We start from the raw sequence: 26,764 nt of genomic DNA on the forward strand, positions 1-26,764 counted from the left end.
GAAGAGGCGGCGGCGCTGCGGACTCGAGGATGCGCGCCGGACGCGACGCTGCGCGGGTTCACGTCTAAACATGGTTCCGTTGGTGTGCGCGGAGGAAAGGATTCAGGGCAGCATCAAAGGGAGAGAAAGTTCACGCGAACTTTCGTCTCCACGCGCATTTCTTTCCACAGGTGACGTCGCAGTAAGATAACGATGATTGCATTTTTCCGATCCAACCCTGAACGCGTCATGGGCGAAGGCTTTTTCATCCTGTGACGTTTCCAGGTTCAGTCGCAACGCCAAAAGGAAGCAGGTTTCACAAACATGGCAACCCAAATTCTCACAAGTGAAATTATTTATTCACCATGAATGAAGCCATTTGTTAAATCTCAAAATGTATGCTGGACTCATAGAAACCAGGTTAGCGTTGCATTTAAAACGCAACAAATAAATGTACTGAAACTGAAACTCTGTTTGTGTAACACTTCTAAAACTTATATAGATAATATATAAGTATGGAGAGTATTCTCTCTCTCTCTCTTATCGTTGTAAACTCAACATTTCTGGGTTTTAAGCCACTGATTAGGTGAAACGATGCAGCTCTGATCTCACTGGCAAAGGATGAGTTTCTATTATTCTAGTATTTAATGACGCGACTATAGCAGCCAGCAGATTAATAGACAAAAAGAGTCTGGAAGCTTCTTCTAGACTGTTTTTTTTGCGTTTCACTTTTATGCAATGGCATCAAAAACACCTTCTTTACCTTTTTGTAATTATAATAATAAAGAATTGCCGCCTGGTGCAAAAAAAATCTGCTGCATTTGTGCAACAAACAAGAATCTATTCTGGCTAAAGTGGGAACAATCCCTGACCGGATGCTGCTGATGCTGTACAGGAGCTGTGAGTTTACATTCAGCACGTCGCTGCCATCCAAGGATGTTATTTCAGAAAGTGACACAAAGACGTCCAAATCCTGAGCCCACTTCCCGAGTGGCAGAAAGCCTCCAGGAAGTGAAACCAATCCCCACCGCCATCATTAGAGAAATATTTTGCGGGGGTTTAGTGCACGCTCGCACCCCCGAGTCGTATCGTTTTTGTTTCTTTTGGCCCACAGACCTGGACTGTGGTACGCCTCTGCTAAACCAAACAGACTTAGGAATGGTGAATTACGCCAAAGCATGCAATGCAAAAATATTATTTTTTTAAAAAGAGGAGAAGCTGCAGATAGAAAGACCTTCAGATAGCGACTGCAACGTCCAGCAGCTCTGTGCTTAATTACAGCCGTACAAATCTATAGCCCTGCTTTAAGAGAGAACGCGTCACGCTGGCCTTTTGTCATCAGTCACAGATGCAGGAAAGTAGCTGCTGTCACTTACAGGTCAGCTTGCAGTAAAGTTCCATCCACTCCTCACTGGCTAAACATCGGCTCCTGCTGAAGGGGGGGGGGGGGCAACTTTGTCCTCTCAGCCTCCTGGCCAGGCAGGGTCCCATGTGTGGACAAGCGCAGATGAGGGTTGGGGCCGCTTCTCTTGTCTGGTCACAGTTTTGGTCTAATTCCCGAACCAGCTGTCGTGATCAGCAGAGTGCAGACCTCTCAGGCACCGTTTACGCTGCAAACTCATGTGGTTGGAAAGCTCGAGAAAAGGCTCCTGGGCTCAAAACGGTTCTTACTGACTTGATTTGCTGCAGTAATTATTGATAGTTCCTCTTTGTTGTCTTTTGTAAAGCATCAATTTGGATGAAGACGTTCTGGGAGATGGCGATAGCGAATACAGACTTGTCTTTTTAAAATACGCTATCACAAGACCCGGACAAGCGATCGCAAATGATCACTTCAAACAGTCAGCTGCTGCTTTCTAATCTGGGCCGTGTTCTGAAAATCTGAGGGTTTGCGGGATGTTTAACCGGGGAGGATTATCTTCTGGGTCACAAAATAGTTCTTGCTTTATTCAAAATTCCCTCCAGTATTTGCCGTTTTGCTCCTAAAAATCAACTGTGAACTAAAATTGAGTGCAAGAAGAAGAAAAAAGAAGTCCTCGCCTTTTCAACCACTGATGTGATATCACGAGTGAACATTGCTTCCATTGAAGGGTCCCGAACCGAAGTACCCCTTTACGTGTTTTTATACACGCACTGACTGCCCAGTGTTTACTGATAGACGGATGGAGAAGCTGCACCCACCTTGTTTATAATGCTTGTGTGTTTATTTCAGAATGGCTGAACAGCGCTTTAACAATCCCTATTTTTGGCCTTCGCCTCCTGCCGGGCCTGGCCAGGTAAGTGACTTTGGTGTTCACACCTGACACGTGCTTGATAGACTGCATTATAAAGGCTCTGTTCAAAGGTTTGTGTCCATTAAAGATCGTTTGATGAATGCACTGAAATGTTTGGGAATGTTTAATAAATGTTCCTTCTGAGATCAGATTGATGACGCTGTCTAATCCGCACAATAAATATGCAGCCGCAACCGGCCATCATGCAGAGCAGCGTCTGCAGTCAGCCTTTTTATTTTAATTCATTTTTCATTTTAATGATCGTTAAATGTGCTGCCTGGATTATTTTTACCTTTTGGCTCAGCCAGACTTTTTTGTTTGTCGCTCTTTCAGTCCGTGTAGCAGCGTAGTTCGCCTGCACTCACTAAATCAATGAATGGTTTTAAACATCTGCATCAAAAATGAGTGCATTTTCCTTTTTTGATTTTTACCATGATTCCCAACCTGTGGTACCAGACACCCCGACTCTCACCTCTACCTTGAACCCATGAAGTTCTAAGAAAGATTTGAGTGGTCCCTATTTCATTATACAGATGCATTAAAACGTCCATCTTGGAAATGCATTTTTCCTGATTTTAGCTTTTTGTCTACTTGATACAGAAAGTCTGTTGTGGCTGCTAATAATCCTTTAAGTGAGAACAGACTTTAATATTGCTTCATTTTCGGTGGTCCTAATATGAAAAACTGAGGCGCTCCGGCTTGAATGCGCGTGTCTTGATTTTCTGGGGTGTTGTTTCCTTAGACGACAATGTGGTGTGTGAGCCATTAGAGGGAACCATCACCCCATGCAGCGACTGACTGAACTGATGGCTCTTTTCTTGTCACAAACGTTGTTTTCTTGCTGTCAGCTGGATAACCTAGTCTTGATCAATAAAATCAAGGAGCAGCTGATGGCAGAGAAGATCAGGCCGCAGCCGCTGTCCTCTTCCCAGCAGCCCTTAGTGGCTCAATCCGTCCAGGCAGACGCCGTCCAGTATGGGATGTCCAAATCCCAGCAGATGGCAGTTCTTCACAGCCCTCCTCAGCCTGACGTCGCCCTGCACGCCCGCCCCACCGCCACCTCAGTCACAGGTAACTCCTCCACCTCTGGTGGAACCAAATCTTCTCCCGATTAGAAATATACCCCCAAAATCACAGACTATCTGATCTCATGCTGCACCGACTGTACAGTTTAGGATGCTCCAACTAACACCCTATTTTTTTTTATGAAACTGGGTTAAGCCATCAAACCCTTTATGGCTGTGGTTTTTACGTGAGTGAATTGATGACAAGATATGATTCTGTGAAAAAGCTTCCATTATAAATAAATGGGAAAATCCACATTTTATTGTATCATGACAGTATCTGTATTCCGGATCCGATCCGGATGAAATCCGGTGGTGAGATAGAGGTCCCCACCCTAAACATCTGTGTCAAATTCCATAAACATCGGCCAATGATCAACCAAGATATTGAGGAACAAATGTTGAAGCTCCATCGACTGCAATGTTAACAAACATTTCAAAGTGACCCAGAATCCAGGATCTCTTCTGGATCATCACCAAAATGTAATCATCAGTTCCTGGTAACATTCCCAATATTTTCTGAAAATGTTATCAAGATCCGTCTGTAACGTTTTGAGTTATCCTGCCAACAGACAGACAAACCAACGCTGGTGATTACATAACCCCCCGCCTCGGCGGAGCCAATAGGATGTTCATTGCTACATGAAACGCTTTTTGTTTTCAATGTTGCTACTTAGATACTGAAGTGTAATGAAGGTGATGAAAAATGTGCTGATAAATTTACCAGGTCGCATTCTGGGGGATGTAAATTTGAATCTGGACGATAAGGCAGCCGTAAAAGCCCGAGGACTGTGGGAAGACTGGCATCTGCGTCAATTAATCGAGCATCCATCCAGGACGAACCACGTCTCAGGTAATTCCAGTTTACGTGGCTCCTCCTGTTGTTCTGCATTGAGCTCTGGTTTGACCTATCAGTGATAACCCTTGGAGCCACATCTTTGTCTTTACTTATGCACCGATCAGGTGTGGCTCTGGCATCCAGAACGGGCAACCTCCCTTCAGAGATCATCGCCCCAACCACACCCAACTCCAGCAGCCACGGCCGGCTGGGTGGATCCCCCACAGCTCAGCTCATCTCAGGACTGGCCTGCGGTCACGGGCTGGAGCCTGGGAAAACTAGCGGGGGTTTCGTGGGTCTCCTCGGCCCTCCTCCAAAATTTGAACGAGGGCGTAAGAAGATCAAGGCAGAGAATGGCTCTTCTCTTTTGGTGGTGCCCTACCCGATCCTCGCCTCAGGCAACGACCAGTCCTTTCCTCTCATCGGTGCCAAAACCGGAAAGACCTACAGGTAATAGTGGACACACTGGTGTTAGCTGGTATTGTTCGTACATAGAGGCATAAAAAATGACAACCTGCTCCTAATAATCATACAAAAATCAAACATCTGTATACCAGCTTATGTATACCATGTATGTAAAACAAATATCACCATTCTGCCCCATTTTTAATTAAGAATAGATGGAAATGTCATTCATTTTAACTGCTGCACACAAGAGTTTAACTTTATTTAAACGTTTTCCTTCAGCATGTAGACGTGAAAACAAGATTGTTGGTGTCAAACTCATGCACATGACTCATTCTATCAATCTTCCTTATATATATATCTAAATTATATATTTATTTTACAAGAAGGTGTTTTTAAAACTTTGTTGACATGATGTTTATTCACGCTGAAGGGCATCATTCCTCACGCTGACTCTCTCCAGGAAGTTACAGTGTCAGGCCACCAATTTAAAAGCGCTGTTTCGTTATAAAAATGTAAATATTCCTGACTTAAAAAAGAAAAAGAAAAGTGGACATATTTGGGGAAAATAAGTAAATGACTTGATAAAATATAATGAAGGTCAAGTATTTCTTAAATATTTTAATCTGCTAAAGTACAGCACTTGTCTACACGCACTTATTTAGCTAAAGTTCTGTCTTTGTTCTTGCCGCAGGTGTAAAGTTTGTCCGCTGACCTTCTTCTCCAAGTCCGACATGCAGATTCACTCCAAAACTCACACGGAAGCAAAGGCGCACAAGTGCCCCCACTGCACCAAGTCCTTCACAAACGCATCCTACCTGGCCCAGCACCTGCGCATACACCTGGGCGTGAAGCCTTACCGCTGCTTGTACTGCGAGAAAAGTTTTCGCCAGCTCTCCCATCTGCAGCAGCACACCAGGTCTGATCTCTGATCTCGTGCGCGTAGCGTTCTCATGTCATGGTTATCCGCCAACAAACGTTTTGTTGTTGTGTGTTCAGTTCCTAATTCATATGTCGTGTTTCAGAATCCACACCGGCGATCGGCCGTATAAATGCGCCTATCCAGGATGTGAAAAAGCCTTTACTCAGCTGTCTAACCTGCAGGTAAACGTTCCTCCACCTGTCGCATGGATTCGCTGCAGGATTGCGACTGCAGTGCGTTGCCTGATGCTGCGTAAATGTGACCTTTTTTTTTTTTTTGTCTATCTCGCTTAAGTCTCACCAGAGGCAGCACAACAAAGACAAGCCCTTTAAATGTTCCAACTGTTTCCGTGCCTATTCGGACTCCGCCTCGTTGCAGATCCACTTGTCTGCGCACGCCATCAAAAACACCAAGGCTTATTGCTGCAGCATCTGCGGCAGGGCGTACACCTCGGTGAGTCCGGGAAGCCGCTTGAGTGTCTGCGCTAACTTCAGCAGGGATGTTGCTCAAGTGTTCTCTTTCTCTTTGTTTTTTTCCAGGAGACATACCTAATAAAGCACATGCCTAAACACACAATGGTGGAACACGTGGTGTCCCATCATGCCCCGCAGCACAGGACAGAGTCTCCCGCCATCCCTATACGGATCGCCCTCATCTGAGCGCCCATCACAGACATTTTCTGATGGACTTTAAACCCATTAGCGGATTTCAAATACGTGCCAGATTGTTCACGTGTGGGGAAAGGGCGCTTCTTTGGAAAAGATCCTCCCTTCCTTTCTTGCTGACTGGATAGTTTTATCGGGGACATCCAAAGATGATTTCTCAGCACTTTCAGGCGTCGATGTGATGGGCCTAAAAAAAAACTTTTTTCTATGTGACTTCACAGAAGAAAAATACTCCGGGCAGCTACATGGCGAAACCTTTTGTGTTGCAATAGATTCCATCATCTTTTTCACATTTACTTATCTATTTGCAAAAACAAAAGTCTTCCATTAGCTGGGTTGCCAAGTGACCAGACAGGAGATATAAAGTGTATTCATGTATATTGTGCCACTTTTTATGTCAATATTTGTAATGTTTCACCCGATGTATAAATAATAACATTTTCACATCACAGCTAAGATCATCCTGACCAGGAGTTGCAAACTCATAATTATATGGTTGGGCAAAGCATTTTTTTAAACATATTTTTTTGTAATGTCATATTCTCAAGGCGGTCCTTGAGTTTAATCCTGACAGATTCCAAAACCTTCAAGAATAGAAAATCTCACAAACCACTCAAAAGTTTCAAATTTAGTAAATTATAGTCGATTATCTCGTAAAATTCATCAATATTTATGTTCATTTTGTTGATATTTGTCTAAATAACGCACTCAGTCCTTATTTTAAAAATATTTTTATTAATTGACTTCACAAATAAGTAAATGTAGAGGCAAGTCTGAGATGTTACACCGCACACACTCGTCTGGGTTTTAAGGTATGATATGTAAATGAAGTAAAATAACCCTTTTGAATACTAACATTCCCATCTATACATGAACACTTTACATATTTGTGTTTACGCCTTAAATTTGTTACATTTCTAGGGTCCACCCTCTTATATCACTTTACATGTCACAGCATGATATGACGTATGAAAAATAAGAATTGTCAACCTGTTTTTATAATAAATGTATTCAGATAAATGCTAAAAAGTTTGTTTTTTGATGTTTATATATATATATATATATATATATAGCTTACTTCTGTTTGCTTTATATTGACTTTTATTTTGTAGGACACCGGTGGTCCTACAAACACAGAGGAGCTTTTTGCAACATTTTTCTGAGGTGTTGTTCAGGAGCAAGAAGTGAAGCAGTACTCCAAACGCAGGACATTGATTTGTACCTTTTAGACGTTTGATAGAGAAAAGTTAGACACAGTCTTTAATTGTTTATGACGAGTTTGACCTTTGACCTTACCGGATGTTGGTAATAGAGACTTTCCTTCTGTAAGGATGCTGAGCAGCAAAACCAAAGGTAATCAAACGCAAATGTAGATGTATTAAAATGCTTAGATACCGTAACTAAAGATTAGAATTATATTCCGCTGATCTTACTTTGAGTTTTTTTAAAGCGGCTGATTCAACTGGCATTTGAGATTTCACGTCCATCCATTTCAGTTTCATCTGTGAACTTAATGGCGCATGCCTCTGCACCACGGTGGGACGGAGGTGATGAGCAGTCTGTTGGCTTTCACCTGTGTGTTCACCTTTGTGCGGCCGGGTTCTGAGTAGTGTGGACACTCCCTGGTGCCGCTGCACCAGGCCCCCGGGTTTCATGCACAGGGCCCGCCCAGAGTTCCCTCCGGAGAGACCCGTGTGTGACCAACACACACAGTCAAAGGTTCGCCTGCGAACTTATACCTTCCTACACTGCTTATAACAATTTGCCCTCTAGTATTCAGTTCTCTCCTCTACTAACCTGTAAAGTACTTTCTTTCTTTGCACTGGAAAACTACACAGTTAGCCGTTAGTTATATTTGAAGGGATGGTTGTTTAAATTAGATAAATGAAACCCCTTCATCTTTCAACACGGCACAGCTTGATGATCTGTATTTTTCCGGGTACTACCCTCTCCTGTCTTCTCAGATCCTCCTCCTGCAAGCGGCTCATTCCTGCCACCCGTGTTTCTACGTCCACCTGCAAGTACTTAAACATAGCAGTTATAGATACACCTTTCAAAGTTCCTATTTTGCACACGAAATGTATGAAGACATGACTTAATGTTCATCATAAATAAAGTTGTTACCATTAGTTTCCCATTTGAGTGACTGTAATGCAAATGCAATCCTGTGCAACATGATATTGCATAAATGACAACGGTGATAGCCCAAATAATGCATATTATATATTTTGATATAGTCATCATCATAGCCGCCACACGTGGGTTTACAGTGTGATAGCATGTTGTTAACGTTGAACAGAATATTTCTTCCCTGAATGAATGGTGGTAAATTAATGAGACGTTACTCATTTTGGTGCGGACATGCATGTTTCCTTCAGTTGCAGGGAAGTTGTTCATATATCATGTTGCCTGCAGTAAACAACTGACAGCATGTGTTTTGTTTGTTTTTTATTCTATGAAATATACTGTTTTTAGTGTAGCCTGCCGTTTTGTTAACGATTGCCTTTTCATTTTACTTTTAGTGTCATTTTGGTTTCATTTCTTGTTTTTTTTGTGTGTGTATTTTTTCCAAGAATGGCATTGTGGGTTAAACCCTGTGTCCTTGGCCTTGGGTGATCTGACACTTCCTGCATATTTTCAGTGAAATGTGGTCAGTTATCAGCCCTTATTTCCTGCCTTTCAATCACCGCAGCCTGGATCTAGCTGCCGCTGCTGTGGTCTTCTTGCCAAGCTGCCCAGTTTGAAGCAGCACATTATGAGTCCATGTGCAGCACAGACGCAACACTGTGTCTTCAATGACACGGCACAGCTCGCACAGCACTGTTAGTTATGACGAGAATGTGCTAACGGAGGGAAGAAGCAGCGTTCAAACTCATCACGTTTTGTTCCAACATTTTAAGCACACTGGATGTCTGCCACACATGTTTTGAGGAAAAGTGCATTTTTGTCGGCCTGTTGGAATGTAATTTGTGGTCCACACATCAGGTTTGAGGGGGAGGGCAGGGAAAGTTTTGAGGAAATGGGTGTAGTGAACTCCTCCTATAACTAAGTCACATTCCTTTTTTGCCCTTGCCTCCCAGTTTGGGAACTAGAACGCCTTCGAGGACAGCCGGAGCACAGAGGGAAGGGAAAAAGACAATCACTGAAGGACACAGATTTGAAGCTGAAGGGTGAGAACCTTCTTTAAACCCTTCTTAATTTCGCATTAACATACTGTACTTTGCTTATGCTTGTGATGTCTTTCGTGACCGCCTTCCTTCTGCGTGTGCCAGGTAGCCCCCGCCGTGAAGTAATCCAGATGTGGTGCTATGTAATCACGCACATGCCTCTCTGAATTGCACACAATCTAACGGCAACGGCAATTTCCCACTATGGACAGAGCTGGGTGGGAAAGACCAACGTGCACCTCCTAAACCATCTAGCACTTGCATCTGAAAACGGATGCAGGATTTGCCGTACCAGGAGGCGGCCGTCCTTTCTGAGCTCAGAAACAGAAAACTATGCAGAACTGTAGTAGAAAGGTCCTGTTGTAGGAGAATGTGTGCTCGGCAGCGTTGCAAATGATGCATTTATGTGTTTTAACAACTGTATCTAGGGGAACTGAAAACCAAAAGGAGTAAGTATGACGAAACAGACTGGCTTCCCCTTTTTACTTGTGTTCTTGCCAATGTTTTTATGATTGAGGAACTCACTCCACTGCCTAAAATAAAGTCCAGTGAGTCATTCATCACTTTTTGCTTTTTTGGCAGTTTTGGCTGTTTCACCACAGGTTTGTTGTGGATCACTGGTGCCTGCGAGACTTAAGATTGAGCTATGATAGTACATTGTCCTTCTTCATACTTTTGAGGGGCAGTACCCTGGTTCATATACAGAAGTGTATCGCTGCAGGTTGAAAGGGTTTCGGACTACAAGACTGTTTACAGCGTTTAACGGGAGCTGGTGGTCTGATGACTGGAAGGCTCTGAAGGGGACTCCCCTCCATCTGGCCTGTTTTTGGCTTGACAAATGGACAGAGATTGTCAGAGCAGATATTGAGCCGTGAGATTTTTTTTTTTCGAGAGTCAGACTGAGAGTTCATTGTTTCCGGATACTGCCTTCAGGATTTGCCATCCGGAAGCAGAGCTTGTAATGACGGAGCTGATTGGCTTCACCTGTTTGCCTGTTTGGTCTGTTCACAGGGCAGCAGACGCTTCCATCGCCACTGAGCAGCCATGGTCCTCCTGCTCGTCTCCCTAATGGTGCTGCATCTGGTTACCTTGACGCTGCTCCTCATCGCCACCCTGGAGAAGGTGGGACAAACTGTCAGCTGGAGTCCCGACCTGCAGCTCTCATCTCTGTGTACGCTGGGTCATTTAAATCACTGTGAATCACTTCTTTGTTTGTATGTCTGTTCCTTCCTTCCTTCCCTCCCTCCTGCAGTCGTGGTGGATATGGACAGAATCTGAAATCACAGACCTCTGGTATAACTGTTTCCATGACAACGCTACAGACGTCTGGATGTGTGCCACTACCAATGAAAACGGTAAAATGTTTTATTTACATGTTTGCTTGTTTACATGCTTATCCTGCATGCTGTATATTTCTACCTGGCTCTTTTAGTCTTCCTTGAGTGTCCGTCTTCCCCTCACGTCTCCCCTTCCTTTCCAGACTGGCTGCAGTCGGTCCAGGCCCTGATGATCCTCGCCGTGGTTTTCTCCTCCATCTCCTTCCTGTTTTTTCTGGGCCAGCTGCTCACCTTGTCCAAAAGAGGAATATTCTACTTCACAGGCATCTCCCAGGCCTTTGCAGGTATCTAAAGTATTATTCTTATAGCCACGTAAAATGACCACCAAAAACCTGAACGTGTTTTCACTCTTTCAAAGACCACATATTCATGTATAATAGGTCAAAACCTAACTACATTTAAAGGCGCTTAATGTCCATTAATCCGCAGAAGGAAACCGTCCCCACAAAAACACCACAAATCATTTGTCTCTGCAATGTGCTTTTTTTCTTTCTTGCAGGTTTAACAACCTTTGCTGCTTGCCTCATCTTCACCTTCCACAGAAAGGAGATCTTAAATGATTCCAGGGACGACAGCAGAGGACGCTTTGGCTACTGTTTCGTCATTGCATGGTGGTGTGTCCCTCTTCTCCTCATCAGTGCGGCGCTATATGTCCACTTACGCAAGCGAGAGTAACGTAAAAGGAAAGGGGAAAAACCTCTTCTTAAGAGTGTGCTGTGCAGGATATTACTTTATGGTGGCATCTCTGTTTGTGAGACACGTTGTTGTTGTTGTCAGTCAAGTAAAGAATTATGAAAAACATTAAATCATGCTGTATTACACAAAACCCATGAATGTGTCATAAGAGAATGAACTGATGAACCTGTAACCTGCTCTGATTATTGTGCTGGTCATTTCCTTTTGCAGACCAACGTATAATTCAAATGACCGCTTTCATATTTCACCCACGTTTTTGTTTTTATTATTAAAGAAGAAATACACTGATTGGCCGTCACAAGTGTTGCAGGTTCATGTTTTAAAAGCTAAATCTGTGTAAGTGCCTCTCTTGTGTTGCACTAAGTGTTCCACGTGCGCCACGGCACTGGTGCAATCCATTGTCACAATGTGCTTGTGACGGGCAGTGCCAACGTTGTCAATACCCTCATTGTCTTCTGGCATTTATTGTTTGCATTGTTAAAGTCTGCTTTCCACAGAGTGGGACAAAAAAAAAGACAAACAACGGAAAACAAACTGAATATTTACCCAATCAGTTTGTTAAGAAAGAATATTTCAGAGAAAAACAGAAATCCATTGTTATGAGCCCACGACACAGCGATGTGGTGCAATGCGTGACGCTCCAAAAACCAACCTGTCAGGATAGACCAGTCCTAAAGGACGCGCGGTAGTAGTGGCAGACTTTCAGTCTCATTATTCACCCACTGAATACACAGTCCGCAAGTTATGAATGAAACAAAACAAATCTGGGACCTTAACTTAATCTAAATGCAGCAATCTCTGACGGGGAGAGAGGAGAGGCGCAAAAGGAGCTTTGAACAAACCATTGATTGATCCGTCAAAGGCACCGCATGCCCGGAATCAGGGCGCAACAAGGAGTGGAAAGGGTGAAGAGGTGTGAGATAATGTGCAGGGGAGGGGGGAGCTTGTGAATCACACTGAGCCTAACAGACAGGAAGCACCGGAGGTGAAGTTATTGTGTTCTCGTGTTCTTCTTTTCTCTGTACTTGTGTTGATAATGTACTTATAAGACGGAGGACAATGCTGCTGCAGAAGAACAATCGTGCTTGGGATCGGATTTGTGAAACCTGATCGGCTTCTTGTGTCATCATCAAGATTACAGGCCACGTCTAAGGCGTCGCGGGTGTTTATGACAGACGGAAGCGTTGTGCATTTTCTCAGAGGAATAGTCATTTCAGCTAGATTGAAAGCTGACGGGCTGCCCCGGGATACCAGCGTCATCACACAGCTGGAGCCAGCTGGTGGGAACAGGTAGCACTTAATCCCAGAGACCTCCAGCCGGCTGTCATGTCAAACTCCCAAGAGCAGAGCCTGGATGAGAATGCAGTGTTCCTGCCAGTGATTGAGGCCTCTCCGGAGTTCCGCCATTGTGAGAAGGAGCGTCAAGCTGTGGAGAGACTCCTCAGCGAAGGACCAGAGGCTTTCTACAGCTCCATCGACACGGAGTTCTCTAGCTGCTTCCTATCCTCTGAAGAGGTCAGGGAGATAGCCAGCTGGGCTCAGAACTACAGCTCCAGCCGGCTGCAGGTACAAGGATGCATGCGAGAAGACGCCTCAGAGATGGAGGTCTTCTCTTCTTCCTATTTCCCCTCAAACTCAGACATACCAACCCCAGACCTGCAGCTGGGCTGGCCTGAACAAAGCTCCAGGGTGCAGAAAGACAGGCTCACCGTCTACACCAGTCCTCCTGCAGAGGGAGAGCCTCCTGTCAGAGAGATCATCAGACAGAACTTGCAGGAAGCCGGCAAAGTAAGCAAAAATAGCATGCATGGAATTTTTATGGGTGAAATCAAAGCTTTTTCTTAGATTGTGTATGTGGAAACTAAAACCACCCGGATCTGGTATATTTTTTAGACATTATGCGTCGTCTACTTTGGAGCAAGGAACTAAAAATAGGTTCAGATAAACTCTCCAGTAGTATATAACCTGCTTCTGCTGCAACATGAAAATGTAAAGATTAATATTTTAAAAGACTGCTAGAAACCATTCCCTATTTCTTTTTGTGCCACTTTTATTTATGTAAGGTCATTTTACCACAAGGTGACTAATACAGTTATTATTATCCAATCATAACTGAACGTTAAGGAGGAACTTCACAAACAGAACACTGTAATCTGGTCACTGACAAAGGCTCAGATACTTTATTTGTATATTTTTCCTATGCAGGTAATAGCCATAGTGACAGACAGATTGACAGATGGCGCGATAATTGGTGATTTACAAAGTGCTGCCTCCAGGGGTGTCCCTGTTTACATCATCCTGAACCAAAGGTCGATTCAGGGGAGCTTCACCCTCAACAGGCTCAGGCATCCGGTGAGTCACCTCCCGCCCATCAGCACCCTCTACAAGCAGTCTGTGTGTGTGTGTGTTTGGGCAAACAACATTTTAATTAGCCAAAACCAAACCCCACCAGTCCTTTTTTTGTAGCCAGTCATGTATAACGCGATGTCTGCATCAGAAAATCCTGCACGCCCCATTTATTCACACGCTCCCTGTTTATCGAACTAAACAAGTTGGAAGTAGCAGCACGTCAGCTCGCCACCCCAGTCAGGGCAAAAATACTTGGTTCATGGTTCATGGGTTTAATGCTCCACGCCCATCATTCCATTTCGGCATCTCACTGACTGCAACGGTGTCTTTGTTGTGCTTGGAATGCTCAGCAGCAGAGCAGAACCAGTTGCACAACATTCTGTCTCATATGGGTTGTCTTTTAAGAAATGAAAACCCCGTTTTAAGTTACCGTAATAACGAAATGTATAAAACAATATTATACATGAAAGAAATGGACAAAGACTCATGATTGAGCTGATTTAAAATCATCTGTTGACTAAAGGAAACAAACCATTCAATACGACCAGATAACCTTTTATTTTTTACGCAGCTATGCCACAGCTATAGTAATTTTGTTGGTCCAATATCTAGACATCAAAGTTGATTTATTGGAAAAGTGATACAAATGGTGGAGCAAGAAGGACGGAGGACTTACTTTGTGCATTGCTTGGTGTTCTCACACGTAAATGCACTTTCACGTATCACTTTGCATGGAATACATTACAATCTAGCCACATGCCAATCACAATCAGCTAACCAGCTCATTTTAGCATGCTAACACTACAAACTGAGACCATCAGCGTTGAAATATATCAGCGAATGGCATTCCACGCTGGCTTCACAGGGAGCTGACCGTTCTTATTCCATCACAGTGTCATTCAGTCAGCTTGAGCTTGTGATCTTGCAGAACATGCAGGTCCGTGTCCTTGGAGGGAAAACGTTCTGCTCAAGGACGGGAAGAATGGTCGTTGGGGAAATGAAAAATAAGTTCCTCCTGGTGGATTTAATGACTGTGATTCATGGCAGCTACAGGTGAGTAGAAAGGCCCTCCCAGTCCTTTCACTGCAAACTCACTTGAGATAGATGTCTTGAGGTCTTTATATGCTCTGCAGCCTTACATGGACAGATGCCCACCTGCACCGCCAGCTGATAACTGTTCTCACCGGCCCAGTCGTCGACTCGTTTGACAGGGAGTTCAGGGTTCTGTTTGCTGAGTCTTTGCCTGCAACAGACACTCAGAGACTTGCAGGCCCTTGTGTATACGCGAGTCATCAACCGAAACACCGCTCAGATCGGATCTTGCAACATGTCCCCTTGGAACATGAGATTATGAACCCTCCGACCCCACCTGCTGATTCCCTTCTGGATTGGGAAGCCATGGGGGTCTTCCAGATGAACTCCTGGAAGGCTGACAGTCCTCACGATGAGCAAGAGAAGGCTGCAGCTATGGAACTGACGCCGCAGAACAGCATCCAGTTGGATGAAGACACGCACACTATGGACAGTTTTACTCACAATGGACATCCATTTCTGGACGAGAGAAGGTACATGGGCCTGACCCACTCCCACTGTGATGTACAGGATACAGGATGTTTTTGTTTATTTTTGAGTATAGACCTTTATTTGAGCTCTCTCAACATTTTAATTGTCATTCTTTAAGTAATTTCCCCATATAGAGCTTGATATAGTTTTGATATTTATATTTCAGGACTAAACTGATCTATTTTGGCATATTGCAGGTCAATAGAAAACACGTTTCCAGTGGAAAATGCCGCAATGTATTATTCATCTCATTTCAAGTCAGTGTCATCGCAGTCCATTTTGACAGTATATTTGACTGTTTTTCTAAAAACGTGTTAATCTTTCCTTTGAATCTATCATTTGTGTAGGGACGCTGAGCCCTTGATAACAGACCTGAGCCCAGAGAAAAGGTAAAACACAAGTAATAAAGGGAGGATTTTGAATAATAACAACTAAAATGTCATCATCAAAATGAAATATTTTTATTTCCTGGAGGGTGAAATGCATTATAAAGAAAACTCACACCAGGCAGCTCTACCAAGAGCAGAACGCGGATTCACACGACAGAACGGGACTTGGCAAAGCATCAAAAACGACACACGAGATGGCCATAAATCCCATTCTGAAGAGAGGAGAGCGCTCCAGGAGGGAGGCGGAGGAAGAGAAACAAGACACAAGTAACAATATGCCCAAAATGGAGAAAACGACATCTTCTAAAGTGAGCAACTTCTGTCACAACACTCGAGTCAAGCTTTACACAAAGACTGAGTTTGGTTTTCTCCTCGCAGAAACCTTTAATCCTGAAGGTGCCAGAGTCTGAGACCTTCAGCTCTCTCAGTGACATCATGAAGCGTTGTCAGCCTCAGCCGAGCTCTCCCGGGCTGATCAACAAGGGATCCAAGACGGCGGCGTCAGAACTGAGCCAGTCCATGATGGACCTGAGTTCACACAGGCCGGACACAAATCACGTCAAAGTGCCGAGAATTAAGGTCCGTGTCAGCGGGTTGGTCTGTCCAATTTCCACATGCATGAAGTGTGTGTGTGTGGGGGGGGGCAAGAACACATAGTCCCACTTCTGCAGGTGTGAAACCACGAGGGAGGGGAGAATTGAATTAATTTGATGGTGCTCAAACTGTCGCCATATTTTGTAGAAAGTATTTGTAATGAAACTGTCCTATAGATGCTGCTTTTTTGATATTTCAAACATAACATGGCAGTATTTCTGCAGCTCATCTCCGGCTGTTACCTTCACACCAATAGCTGTGACCATTTTAGCCAAATAGAGAACAAGCTTGGTTGCTTTGTTTCATTTCAAACGTCATAAAAAGACAGAGTATCAAGTATGTAAGAATGAAGCAACAAAACATATCTTTAATATTGGGTACGATGTAATTGTCTTTCTTATAATTGGAATAATCCCGAAACGTTGCCTAAGACACCCAATTACAGACTGAGCCGTGTAATTATTGGTGTCCTCCCACTTACAAGGAGTAAAAACTAATGAGCAGCACATTCTGTTTCTGGCTTACTAACTGTTAGTTCCTTGTGCGTCTCCTTGGCAGGCCTTTGACCTGAGTAATCTGGCACCTGCTTTTGCCCTGATGAAGAAGAGGAATGACAATTTGAAGCAGCAGTTGTACAATACGCCCCAAAGCCTTTTACCCAGAGAGAGGCCTCAGAGCTCAAATACCCTGGACTGGAGGAAGTCACTGTTAGCGAGGAATGAAAGTCAGGAAACAGAAAAATAACAAAATAGGAACATTTATTTGCAGTGTGCACTGCAATATCATCTACTGAGAGTGGAGAGTCGTGGTATCGAGAGCATTAATCATCTAAAACTCTAAAACTGGAACAGCTTTCACTTCTGGATGCCCATTGCTCCTAGTACTTGTTAAATGCAGAGAACAACTATCCCTGTAGGGATGAATATAGGATAAGTAAACTAACATATGGATTTACCACAGCATACCCTACCTATGGAAGATTTAACCCCCCACCCCTCATCCTCACCAAGACCAGCAGTGTCCCTGACAGTTGATCAGGTGCATCAATAAACTGGACTGGGCTCGGAACACAGAAGCCCTTCATAAGAAAGGCCAGAGTCGCATCTATTTCCTGAGGAGGCTCAGGTCCTTCAACATCTGCCGGACGATGCTGAAGATGTTCTATGAGTCTGTGGTCTCTACTGTCATCCTGTTTGCTGTCGTGTGCTGGGGCAGCAGGCTGAGGGTTGCAGACGCAACGAGACTCAACAAAGTCGTCCGTAAAGCAGGTGATGCTGTGGGGGGTGAAACTGGAATCCTTGGAGACAGTGATGGAGAGAAGGATGCTTCAGAAAGGAAGAAGCGTCCTGTGTCAATTAAACTGTACAATCTGTCATTGTAACATTCAATAGTTTTTTTAATATTTCTCAATATTATTATTATTATTATTATCTATTAATGCACTATGTGCATACTGTTAATTTAGTAATTCTGATTTGTTAAGTGGAGCACTGCTGCTGTTATAATTTCACTTTGGGAAGTATTCTGATTCTGATATTTGATAACATGCACTTGTTTAATGACTTGAAGTTCGGCTCTATAGGTGGTCAGTAACGAACTAAATTTACTTAAGTACTGTACTTAAGCAATTTTTTTGAGGATCTGTACTTTACTTGAGTGGATTTTTTGCTGAGTACGTTATACTTTCTACTCCACTACATAAAAAAAAGACTCTCGTTACTTGTTACTTAAATTGCAAAGTGCATATGATCGCGTTTTCCCCAGAATGTATTTAAAAAAATAAAAATATATTGTCAATGCTGCTCACTGTGAAAAGGAAGCTGTTTAGACCATTGGATTGCTGTCACATATTTGCGCTGCATGAGAACATGCAATACTACTACTTTGCTAAAAAAAAAAGAAAAAAGAAACCGTACCAAAAAAAGTGAATCGGTTTTTAAGTCATTGATAAATTATGAAGGCGACAAAGAATATGTTGCATGCATTTAAGAGTCAGAGACCAGGTAATCAGTATTTTTCTGGAATTGTGAACAATTTTTATTTTATGATTGAAAAGCATTCGTGCAATGATTGAATACTCTTATAAATACAGTATTTATTAGTCACTGGCTTTAAAATTACACTTGGTCACAAGAAATACAAGAAAGGTGTAAATTAATAGGCACAAACTTCACCCTTTCTTTGAGTTTCCATTAATCTCATAAGAATAGAACAATTTTCAATCAAGTTTCTCAAAAATGTGTTCAAATTTTATCTTACAGCGCTAATAAGTTAGAGTTCTTCTTCTTCTGGCTGTATCAGCCCTTTGATTTTTTTTTTCCTTGAACCTTCCGGACCAGCAGGTGGCGGTAGACGCAATTCGTGTTGGTCTGCAGACTGGATTAACGAAGCAGAGGAAGAAATCCAGGAAGCACATGGAGACCAGTGCGAAGAGTGTTCTCGTTCATGTTTACAGTTTCCTCTTGTTTTAATCTCCGTGTATTAAAGTCATCGTTGTTGCTGCCTTTGAGGCGATCGAGCTGATTTACACCATGGTTCGAGCAAGAAGGTAAATCTGGAGGAAGTTAACTAAAAACCAACGTTTGTCTATGTTTTAATAAATGTATATGTATACAGTATTTAATAAATGTATATGTATACAGTATTTAACAAATGTATATGTATACGGTATTTAACAAATGTATATGTATACAGTATTTAACAAATGTACATGTATATTTAATAAATGTATATGTATACAGTAATTAATAACAAACCTCCTCTGTGGGATAAGAATAAGAAATAAACCTATTTTTATATCGAGCCTGTTTTTGCTTCCTCAGAGCGACGCCAGTCCGCCGGTCCAGGAAAACGGAACAACACGATGAAGATGACCCAGAAGCATACAGAGACATGGACGTCCCCGATAAGGTGAGGCTGCTGCAGGGCGCAATGAAAGGCCGTTCCTTCCCGTCGTCTCCGCTTCACCCTGCTCTTTGTGTTACTGTCGTTATTATTCCCCCCATTGGTGAGTCACGTGAGTCTTCTCTGCCCCTCAGAGATCATCCCAGTACACAAAGGACAAAATCGACGAGTTTCACGATGAGAAGATTGCGGTACGTTCTCCTCCTCGGCGACTCTGTGCTACTTTCACTGTCCGCCGTCTTCGCTGGTGAAATGAGTTCCTTTTTCGTCCCGCAGAAACTTCTCGCCAGTGGCGTTCAGTTTGAGAGCGACCCAGAGGAACTCGACGATGAGGTGATGGCGGTTGCATTAGATTTCAGAAAATGAGTTGAGCTTGAATGTGTCCCTTAAAATGTCTGACTGTCACAGGAAGAAGTAATGGCTTTGGATGATTCTGAGTCAGAGGATGAGGAGGAGGAGGAAGAGGAGAAACAAGGGACGGACATGGAGAGCGATCTGGAGGAGAAAAAGGAAGAAGGTGGTCATCAACTCTTCATTTCCATGTTTTGCAAACTTTAAAAGGTTTAACCATAATTATTTTCTCTTCTCCAGATCTTCCTGATGAAATGGCTTGGGGCACCAAGAAGAAGATGTTTTACGACACTGACTATGTGACCACCAGTAAGATCCTTTCATCCAGCAGTGATTGATCATTAGTTGAGATCATTCATAATAAAAAAAAAACATTTTTGTTTGTGTCACTGATACACATTTCAATTGTGTTATCACAGAAGGGAAACCCGTGGAACAGTTGGACGCTGAGGAACAAGAGGAAGAAGAAGAAGCTAAAAGCATCCAGAATCGTTTAGCTGCAAATCTGAGCGAGGAGGATTATAATTTAAACTTTTTCCAGGTATTTTTTTTTACGTGACATTTCTCCTCGACTCCTGTGGTAAATGCTCGCATCTGATAATAACAAGGTGTTTCACTTTGTTTCATGCAACTGTCTCCATGAAGGAGTTTGCTGTGGAAGAGAAGGATGAAAACAAGACTGTAGAAAAGGAAGAGAGGATCGTCAAAGACCTGAATCAGATGTCAAAGAAGGAAAGGATGAAACTTTTGAAGAAGGACTCTCCAGAACTGCTCGAACTTATTCAAGACTTCAAGGCGAAGGTAAAGCAGGATGAGACGAGATAATTTGATCTTTGCGTTGTCACCACAGATCGCCTGTTACCTGAGGTTTTGTTTTTGTTTGTTTGTTTGTTACTGGATGATGTGTGCAGCTCACTGAGCTGAAGGATGAGCTGCAGCCCCTCCTACAGATGGTCGAGGATGGAAAGATTCCTCCAGGAAAAGTACGTGTCTTTGAATTCTTTTTCAGAAATGATCTCGAATCACATTTCATTTCTATAATCTGAGCACCGTGTCAAATGAAGGAGGGAAATTAACACTAATTATCAGCATCAATGAGTCTCCGGTTTTAGTTCAGCATCCCTGCTGTCCCAGAAACTAAAAATGAAAGTAGGAGTGAGTGGTCGTCAAGTGGCCAGAAACACAAGCTGGACAATTATTCTCTGATTTGGCTGATTAATTTTTTTATGTCCACAACGAAGGGAGTGCAATGTCTTCTATGTTTTTCCATGCGTCCGTATTTACCAGGAAATAGTCTTATACTATCTCCTCAAAAACCACAGTGAACTCCCACATGAGACACACCCCTAAAGGAGTGTGTCTCATAGTTGCCTCCTTTCACAATTAAACTTCATGTCCATCTCTGTCCTTAGAGACACAGCTTGTCTCTAATTTAGTTGCATCGACAATTAGGACATTTATTAGCACGTGTTGTAAGTGACAGCAGGAGTGATGTCGTGTAGATAAATGCGATTCAGTATTTATTTCTTCCTTTTTTCCAAAGGGCGCCGACTACCTCAGGACTAAACAACAACTTTACCTAAAGTAGGTGGTAATGTACCTTTAATCTGTCGCAGCCCTTCTTTGGGTGACCAATGTTCCTTTACTGCCTCAGCTATTGCACAAACATCAGTTTCTACATGGCGATTAAGGCAAAGCGGATTCCAGCTCACAACCATCCTGTGATTGAAAGACTGCTCACCTACAGAAATGTAAGTCCACATTTACAATCGCATTCGATGGTGCATGTTGGGACAGCAAATTCTCAGTCTAGAGAAGCGCACCTCTACACTCAGGATCTGGAAAGCAGCACAGTTTCAAAGGTCCACTGCGTAAAAGTTAGAAGGCTGTGAAAGTCCTAGAGGCCTTCCCGAAGGCCGTTGGGTTCTCTATTTTGGGGTTGCTGCAGTGCCAGTGCAGGGACAGCCCTTAATCTGTAGATATAAACTCTTCATCTAAACGTAATGAGAACGCAACCGTTCTTCACTTGATCATAGGCCCGTAGTTCTTTAACACCCAACCTTCCAACGCTTTGACAACAGTGGCACGCAATAACTGCAGATGCAATAGGGGGTTATGAAATATCTTCTCCGCTGACTTCAATCCCTGCCCTCCAGCTCATCAATGAACTCGGTGCAGCAGACGCTCGGCTTGCACCGCAGTTTCGCCAGCTGCTGTCTGGTGAGGAGAGACGGGAGCGTGTCGGCAGGTCAGCAGACGGAAAGGAGATCAGAGTCGCTGGTAAAAAGGAAAAGGTCAGATGTTGCCATAGAATGTTCCTCCTCGGTTTGAATCTGTTGATGTTTGCGGTAACACGCGGATCTGTTCCAGCAGAAATGTGCAGAAACTGCGCCCGGGTTTGAGGAAGACTCGGACTCCGACCTAAATGAGGAAGAAGCTTTACGTTTCTACAGGGAGGTGGAGGAGCGATTGAAATTGAAGAGAAAAGACCCAGAAGCTGATGAGTAAGTCGGGTCTGAGTCTTCAAAGAGTGGATTGGACCAAATCTACTGGTGGGGGGGGGTCTGATAAATGGAATATCTGTTGCAGGTTGGACGAGGAAGAGGTTGGGGAGGAAGAGCCTGAGCCAGATGCGAAGAGAGGAATCACTTACCAGGTACTGAGTTAGAGCCACTCTCCATCGATCCACTTACAGGAGGCGGAGTCAGTCTCCCATATGATCAAGAGCCCAAAGGGAGAGAGAGAGAGATTCCGTGTTTGGAGCGCTTGTTTTGTTTCAGAAGGGAGGCTTTAGAAATCGTGCGCTGCAAAGACAGTTACAGAATGGAGAGATCGAGATGATTTACTCTGAAGTTCTCCTCGTTCGTGACGATAAGAAGAATAAAATCATCCTTTCACCAGATGTTGGGCAAACATTGACTGAGATCACCTCAGTGGCTGTTCGGTCCTATTCCCATAGGCGGCGCAGACCACAGTTAGTGTTACCTACACGCCAGGGGATATTTGCCTCAACTGGCATTCCATTTTCCACAACATTGTATAATTAAACACTGCATGAACAAATACATGAAACTAAGCCGCGTCCTCCATGTTGGTTCATCTGGTCGAGACATTTGCAAACAGGAAACACGCTGGCCAACAAATGGTGGTGTGCCAGTGAGGAAGAATGCACGTAATTTACATGAGACAAGTTTAACGGGTTATAAAAAGAGTGAAGCTGGAGCGGCGCTCCATTTGCAGAAAGGTGTAAAGCTAACAGTAGCCCAGGGATTTGAAATGACGGTTCATAGCAGCTCTTTTGTGCTTCTTGTGCACCTTATTGTTCTGCGTTAAATCAACAAGGACGTCGAGCTGGTTATTGAATATCACACAGTGCTGTCATTGTTTTGTACTGTGTGAACAAACAGGCAGCGTAGAGCGGGGTCTTTAAAAGAAGAAGAACATTATTCATTCCTTTGGGGGTTCCCTCTGCTCAAGCGATATATTTCTTGTTAAATGTTTTAAATGCATTTCAATATATGATCCCCCCGTTAGCGCCTTTCATTTCATTTCATTCATTTTCAACTGTACTTCTACCAATACCCACAGATGGCGAAAAACAAAGGGCTTACACCAAAGAGGAAGAAAATCGACCGCAACCCCAGAGTCAAGCACAGAGAGAAGTTCAGACGCGCCAAAATCCGCAGAAAGGGCCAGGTTTGTATTCGAAGCTCCGATGAGACCATCTTTACTCCACTGGCACGCGACTGTGAACTCTCCATGCCGTCCTCGTCTCGTTTGAATCAGCAAATATGTGTGTCAGCCACATTCTCAAGATAAATATTGAGACTTGTTCCTGTCTGCCAGGTACGAGAGGTTCGCCGGGAGGATAAAAGATACAGCGGGGAGATGTCTGGTATTCGTGCTGGGGTCAAGAAGAGCACCAAACTCAAGTAGCCGGGAGAGAAACTAGCGCCGTGACCCGGTACCGGGACGCACGGAATTAATAAATGATTACATCATTTCTGTTGTATTGATTATTAAAGTCTGACATGCTTTATTTTGAAAAATGACTGGATTTGTTTCTTGGTCACGAGATGCGTTACGCAAAAAAACAACCTGTAAAAACACAAATACGTTTTAGAGCTTCTTTGCAAAGAGGAAAAGGCCAATTGAGGAGCCTGAAGAGCCGACGATCTCCAAGAAAATAAAGCTTTTAACAGAATACCAGGAGTACTACTAAAACACGGGCTTATCTGCAGGTGACTCGTGCACCAAGTCAAGCTAGAAAACGAGGTAACGAAGTCTTCAAAATGGCTTCCGCAGAATGAAACCGAGAACCCCGAATTCAGAGAGAAGAACTTGGAATTTTATGAAGGAAAAACTGAAGATGGACAGAAGCAATTACTGAGATCACGACTTACGGTGAGTAGACATTGGTGTACTAATTGTTTAATACTTATTACAAGTGCATAACAATGTTTTGTGGTTTTATTTTTTACAGCACTGAGTTATTCACTTGTCAGTCATTGTAGAAAAGTTGAAATGGTTTTTCTGCAAGCTCATTGCACGGTGTGAAGAAGCATTCTGTAAACTCAATAACTTCCAGAGACGAGACGGAACGCATGATGCAATCGGTTATTTCTAATCTTACATAACCATGACAACGATTCTGGTACAGTAACGGGTAAGGGTAGCGGGCGTGACCTTTAACAACTCTGCTGACTCATGAACTTGTTATGGGCCGATGTCAGGTTGTCTACTATCCTGACCTCGATCTCCACCTCGTTCTTCTCATCCTCCTCAGTGAGGACCAACTCGGCTTGAGTCTCGGGGGTCACGACGACCACGTAACCCCGTCTGGAGTCCAGCACATTTGCTACGACCGCCTGGTGCCTGTAGGTGTCCAGAGCCCGCCGAGCTTTCTCCAGCAGGATGGTCGCGTCGGTCTCCAGCTTGAAAGAGGTGACAAATGCCTGCGGTGCCCAGTCCTTCACCAGGGGGGCGAGTATCTTCGGGACCATGTTCATGCTTAGCTAAAGGGTGGAGGAGAACGTGCATTTCAAATCGCGTTAAAAGTCTGCAGCCTAATACCGTCTGTATGCTATCATGTTGGTTACATTGTCAGATTAGTGTACAAATATTCATGCGCGTGCCAGTACGCGCAGAGAATAGCTGAGGATGATGACTAAGTTATTTGCTTCTAAAAGAAAAAAGAGGAAATACAAATTTAACCTGATATTACTAGATAAAAGTTTAAATATTAAAATGGGCTGCTGAAAGAAAAGGTTGGTTCTCACTTGAAGTGGACCGTTGGATGACTGGATTTTGTGTTCCGGCATCTCAGATGCTGGGATATAGAAATCTGAGACCGCTGCAGCCAAGTAAAACATGGCTTGGGATCCTAAATTCAGAAGAAACAAACATTGAGGACACGTTAAGCACATCCTGGAAGGCAAGAAGCACAATGGCCACCGGTGAAGTCCTTTGCGTACCTATTGTGCTGAGCGCCTGCGCTGCTGCTTTGAGCAGATGCAGATACTCCGACAGGGTGCTGAACTCAATGGGAAGAAGAAGTCTGCCTCCTTTCACCTCCCGGTAGCGCTTCAGAACTTTGGCAATGTTAGGGAGCACCTGCTGGTCGACCACCACTTCACCGCAAGTCCCTTCACTTCTCAACGTCAGGGCATCGAGCAGGTTCATGGTGGAAAACATGCGCGTGTAGGGATAGAGGGAGCGGTGCCTGTGCAGGAAGATGACGGCATAGCCCGATTCTACGAAATACTCGGCCGAGGAGGCCCCTCGTCTCCCGCTGCTGAAGTTATCAAGGAAGCGAACGGTGCGGGACTCCAGCGGGACCTTGGTTCCTCCGGAGGTGATGAGGACGACCCGGCGACCGGCGGCCGCGTGATGTCCAGCAAAAGCAGCCATCTTCTCTTTCACTTCCTCGACGTGGGAGGGAACAGCAAATTCTTCAGCTAACTTCCCATCAATGGAAGATAGTCTGGGTTCGGCCATTACCTGGAGAGAGAGAGAGAGAGAGAGACCGAAGAGCAGAAACCCATCAGCGCTCTGATAAAGTCTTCCTTGTCAGTATTAGCTGGGAGAAAATAAATTGTAGGATAGAAAGAAGCAGGTCCAACAGAGTACTGGCAAATGTATCTTTACAAATTAAAAGAGGTCTAAATTAGACAGTTATGCACATATGAAAATATATGTAAATTAAAACCATTGTGGTTTCTAAAGCATCCGTCTACTCTTTAACAAAGACACCTGAAAATCTAACCTTGTATTAATACTACGGTGCAGTACACACACTATCAGTTTGTCCACCACGCTAAAACAAATAACATTACAGTCAATCTCGCTAATAATTCTTCATCGTGGGCAGACATTTTATAAACTAGGGCTTGTGATGAAGTGAGGCTGCAAAAGATAACTCTGAAAAGACAAAACATCTTAACAAATATTTGTATACAACTTACATTGGTGCCGATGGATTTATTGATAAAGAAGCCTCTCAGTGAGAACAGAAATCACCTTTATCAATTCAATCAACACACAAACTGAACATAGATGTGTTCGAACTCACCGGCACGAAATCCGAATAAACCGTCACGATGAGCGAGTTTACCGGGTAATCAATAAGTCTCTGCTTCTTTATTATGGGGAAGCTCACAGTTTTAGATAATTCTATCAAGGACGTATCGTCAATACACCTGCTGCTTAATAATGAACTGCAGAGAAGAACTAAGCAGAGGACATTGAGAGAAACTATTTAACGTTACCTGTTATTTGGAAAAATGTCCCGATCAAATAAGCTGATTGTGTCTCAGACGGCGCTTATTTAATCATATCTTAGCCACAGACCTGAAAGAAGTTCAGCTTTGAATACCGAAGTTATTCTCCGGAGCGGGTCTTCAGCAACTTCTGCTGCACTTCCTGAAAGCGAAACGCTGGATGGCAGAGCAGTCCAAAGATATTCAAATCATTTAGAGATAGTTCCTTCCCACCACTTCCGGGTTGCGTGGGGCGTTCGCTTTGTCGCCCGAAATGAGTGACGGTCCGCGAAGCTAAAACACTCGAATGTAACGCTAGCGCGGAAGAAAGAGTTATCGACAGCTTTCAAGTTTTAGACATTCAACAAATAGAAATAAAAAATGCGCTTACATCGAATTGCGATAACTTCTGTTTCACATTTTCAATTGCTGTGAAATACCTGTGCGGAAGTAGTTATGACGTCACGCACCACGTGCCACCTTACGGCATTTATTTTTATTTTTATAGCA

General features: G+C 43.6%; 5 protein-coding genes across 5 annotated transcripts; 4 read left to right on the plus strand and 1 right to left on the minus strand.

Moving 5' to 3' along the window:
- Positions 1–2,133: 2,133 nt before the first annotated feature.
- On the plus strand, positions 2,134–6,140 carry znf362a (zinc finger protein 362a). Its single transcript, XM_068742820.1, has 8 exons — positions 2,134–2,255; positions 3,101–3,323; positions 4,044–4,169; positions 4,280–4,604; positions 5,254–5,478; positions 5,585–5,663; positions 5,776–5,934; positions 6,021–6,140. The coding sequence occupies exons 1-8, from the start codon at positions 2,193–2,195 to the stop codon at positions 6,138–6,140; spliced, it is 1,320 nt and encodes a 439-aa protein (XP_068598921.1). The 5' UTR covers positions 2,134–2,192.
- Positions 6,141–10,094: 3,954 nt separating this feature from the next.
- LOC137898653 (epithelial membrane protein 3-like) lies at positions 10,095–11,560 on the plus strand. Its single transcript, XM_068742695.1, has 4 exons — positions 10,095–10,435; positions 10,566–10,668; positions 10,794–10,934; positions 11,150–11,560. Exons 1-4 carry the CDS (start codon positions 10,358–10,360, stop codon positions 11,323–11,325), a joined length of 498 nt encoding a protein of 165 aa, XP_068598796.1. The 5' UTR covers positions 10,095–10,357; the 3' UTR covers positions 11,326–11,560.
- A 1,112-nt stretch (positions 11,561–12,672) lies between these two features.
- Positions 12,673–14,752, plus strand: fam83e (family with sequence similarity 83 member E). The gene is made up of 3 exons (XM_068743006.1): positions 12,673–13,134; positions 13,552–13,698; positions 14,624–14,752. Exons 1-3 carry the CDS (start codon positions 12,673–12,675, stop codon positions 14,750–14,752), a joined length of 738 nt encoding a protein of 245 aa, XP_068599107.1.
- Positions 14,753–18,643: 3,891 nt separating this feature from the next.
- Positions 18,644–23,522, plus strand: utp3 (UTP3 small subunit processome component). Its single transcript, XM_068742776.1, has 16 exons — positions 18,644–18,789; positions 19,064–19,151; positions 19,280–19,336; positions 19,422–19,478; positions 19,554–19,662; positions 19,737–19,805; positions 19,916–20,037; positions 20,142–20,297; positions 20,408–20,479; positions 21,040–21,080; positions 21,151–21,247; positions 21,653–21,790; positions 21,870–22,000; positions 22,086–22,152; positions 23,085–23,192; positions 23,343–23,522. Exons 1-16 carry the CDS (start codon positions 18,773–18,775, stop codon positions 23,430–23,432), a joined length of 1,419 nt encoding a protein of 472 aa, XP_068598877.1. The 5' UTR covers positions 18,644–18,772; the 3' UTR covers positions 23,433–23,522.
- Positions 23,523–23,906: 384 nt separating this feature from the next.
- On the minus strand, positions 23,907–26,381 carry ppcs (phosphopantothenoylcysteine synthetase). The gene is made up of 4 exons (XM_068742739.1): positions 26,264–26,381; positions 24,971–25,496; positions 24,776–24,879; positions 23,907–24,511 (listed from the first exon to the last, which is right to left on the minus strand). The coding sequence occupies exons 2-4, from the start codon at positions 25,491–25,493 to the stop codon at positions 24,185–24,187; spliced, it is 954 nt and encodes a 317-aa protein (XP_068598840.1). The 5' UTR covers positions 25,494–25,496; positions 26,264–26,381; the 3' UTR covers positions 23,907–24,184.
- Positions 26,382–26,764: the final 383 nt, after the last annotated feature.

The sequence above is a fragment of the Brachionichthys hirsutus genome, chromosome 8, assembly GCF_040956055.1.
Source record: "Brachionichthys hirsutus isolate HB-005 chromosome 8, CSIRO-AGI_Bhir_v1, whole genome shotgun sequence".
NCBI lineage: Eukaryota > Metazoa > Chordata > Actinopteri > Lophiiformes > Brachionichthyidae > Brachionichthys > Brachionichthys hirsutus.

Coding starts and splice junctions, on each gene's coding strand:
- ppcs (XM_068742739.1), bottom strand. CDS start 25,493: ATGGCCGAACCCAGACTATCTTCCATTGATGGGAAGTTAGCTGAAGAA. Junction 24,880..24,970: donor GCAGGCGCTCAGCACAATAG/GTACGCAAAGGA, acceptor TTCTGAATTTAG/GATCCCAAGCCATGTTTTAC. Junction 24,512..24,775: donor CATCCAACGGTCCACTTCAA/GTGAGAACCAAC, acceptor TCCACCCTTTAG/CTAAGCATGAACATGGTCCC.
- utp3 (XM_068742776.1), top strand. Junction 19,663..19,736: donor GGAGGAGAAAAAGGAAGAAG/GTGGTCATCAAC, acceptor TCTCTTCTCCAG/ATCTTCCTGATGAAATGGCT. Junction 21,791..21,869: donor TCGCTGGTAAAAAGGAAAAG/GTCAGATGTTGC, acceptor CTGTTCCAGCAG/AAATGTGCAGAAACTGCGCC.
- znf362a (XM_068742820.1), top strand. CDS start 2,193: ATGGCTGAACAGCGCTTTAACAATCCCTATTTTTGGCCTTCGCCTCCT. Junction 5,479..5,584: donor CATCTGCAGCAGCACACCAG/GTCTGATCTCTG, acceptor GTCGTGTTTCAG/AATCCACACCGGCGATCGGC. Junction 5,664..5,775: donor CTCAGCTGTCTAACCTGCAG/GTAAACGTTCCT, acceptor ATCTCGCTTAAG/TCTCACCAGAGGCAGCACAA.
- LOC137898653 (XM_068742695.1), top strand. CDS start 10,358: ATGGTCCTCCTGCTCGTCTCCCTAATGGTGCTGCATCTGGTTACCTTG. Junction 10,669..10,793: donor TGCCACTACCAATGAAAACG/GTAAAATGTTTT, acceptor CTTCCTTTCCAG/ACTGGCTGCAGTCGGTCCAG. Junction 10,935..11,149: donor CATCTCCCAGGCCTTTGCAG/GTATCTAAAGTA, acceptor TCTTTCTTGCAG/GTTTAACAACCTTTGCTGCT.
- fam83e (XM_068743006.1), top strand. CDS start 12,673: ATGTCAAACTCCCAAGAGCAGAGCCTGGATGAGAATGCAGTGTTCCTG. Junction 13,135..13,551: donor ACTTGCAGGAAGCCGGCAAA/GTAAGCAAAAAT, acceptor TTTCCTATGCAG/GTAATAGCCATAGTGACAGA. Junction 13,699..14,623: donor TCAACAGGCTCAGGCATCCG/GTGAGTCACCTC, acceptor GTGATCTTGCAG/AACATGCAGGTCCGTGTCCT.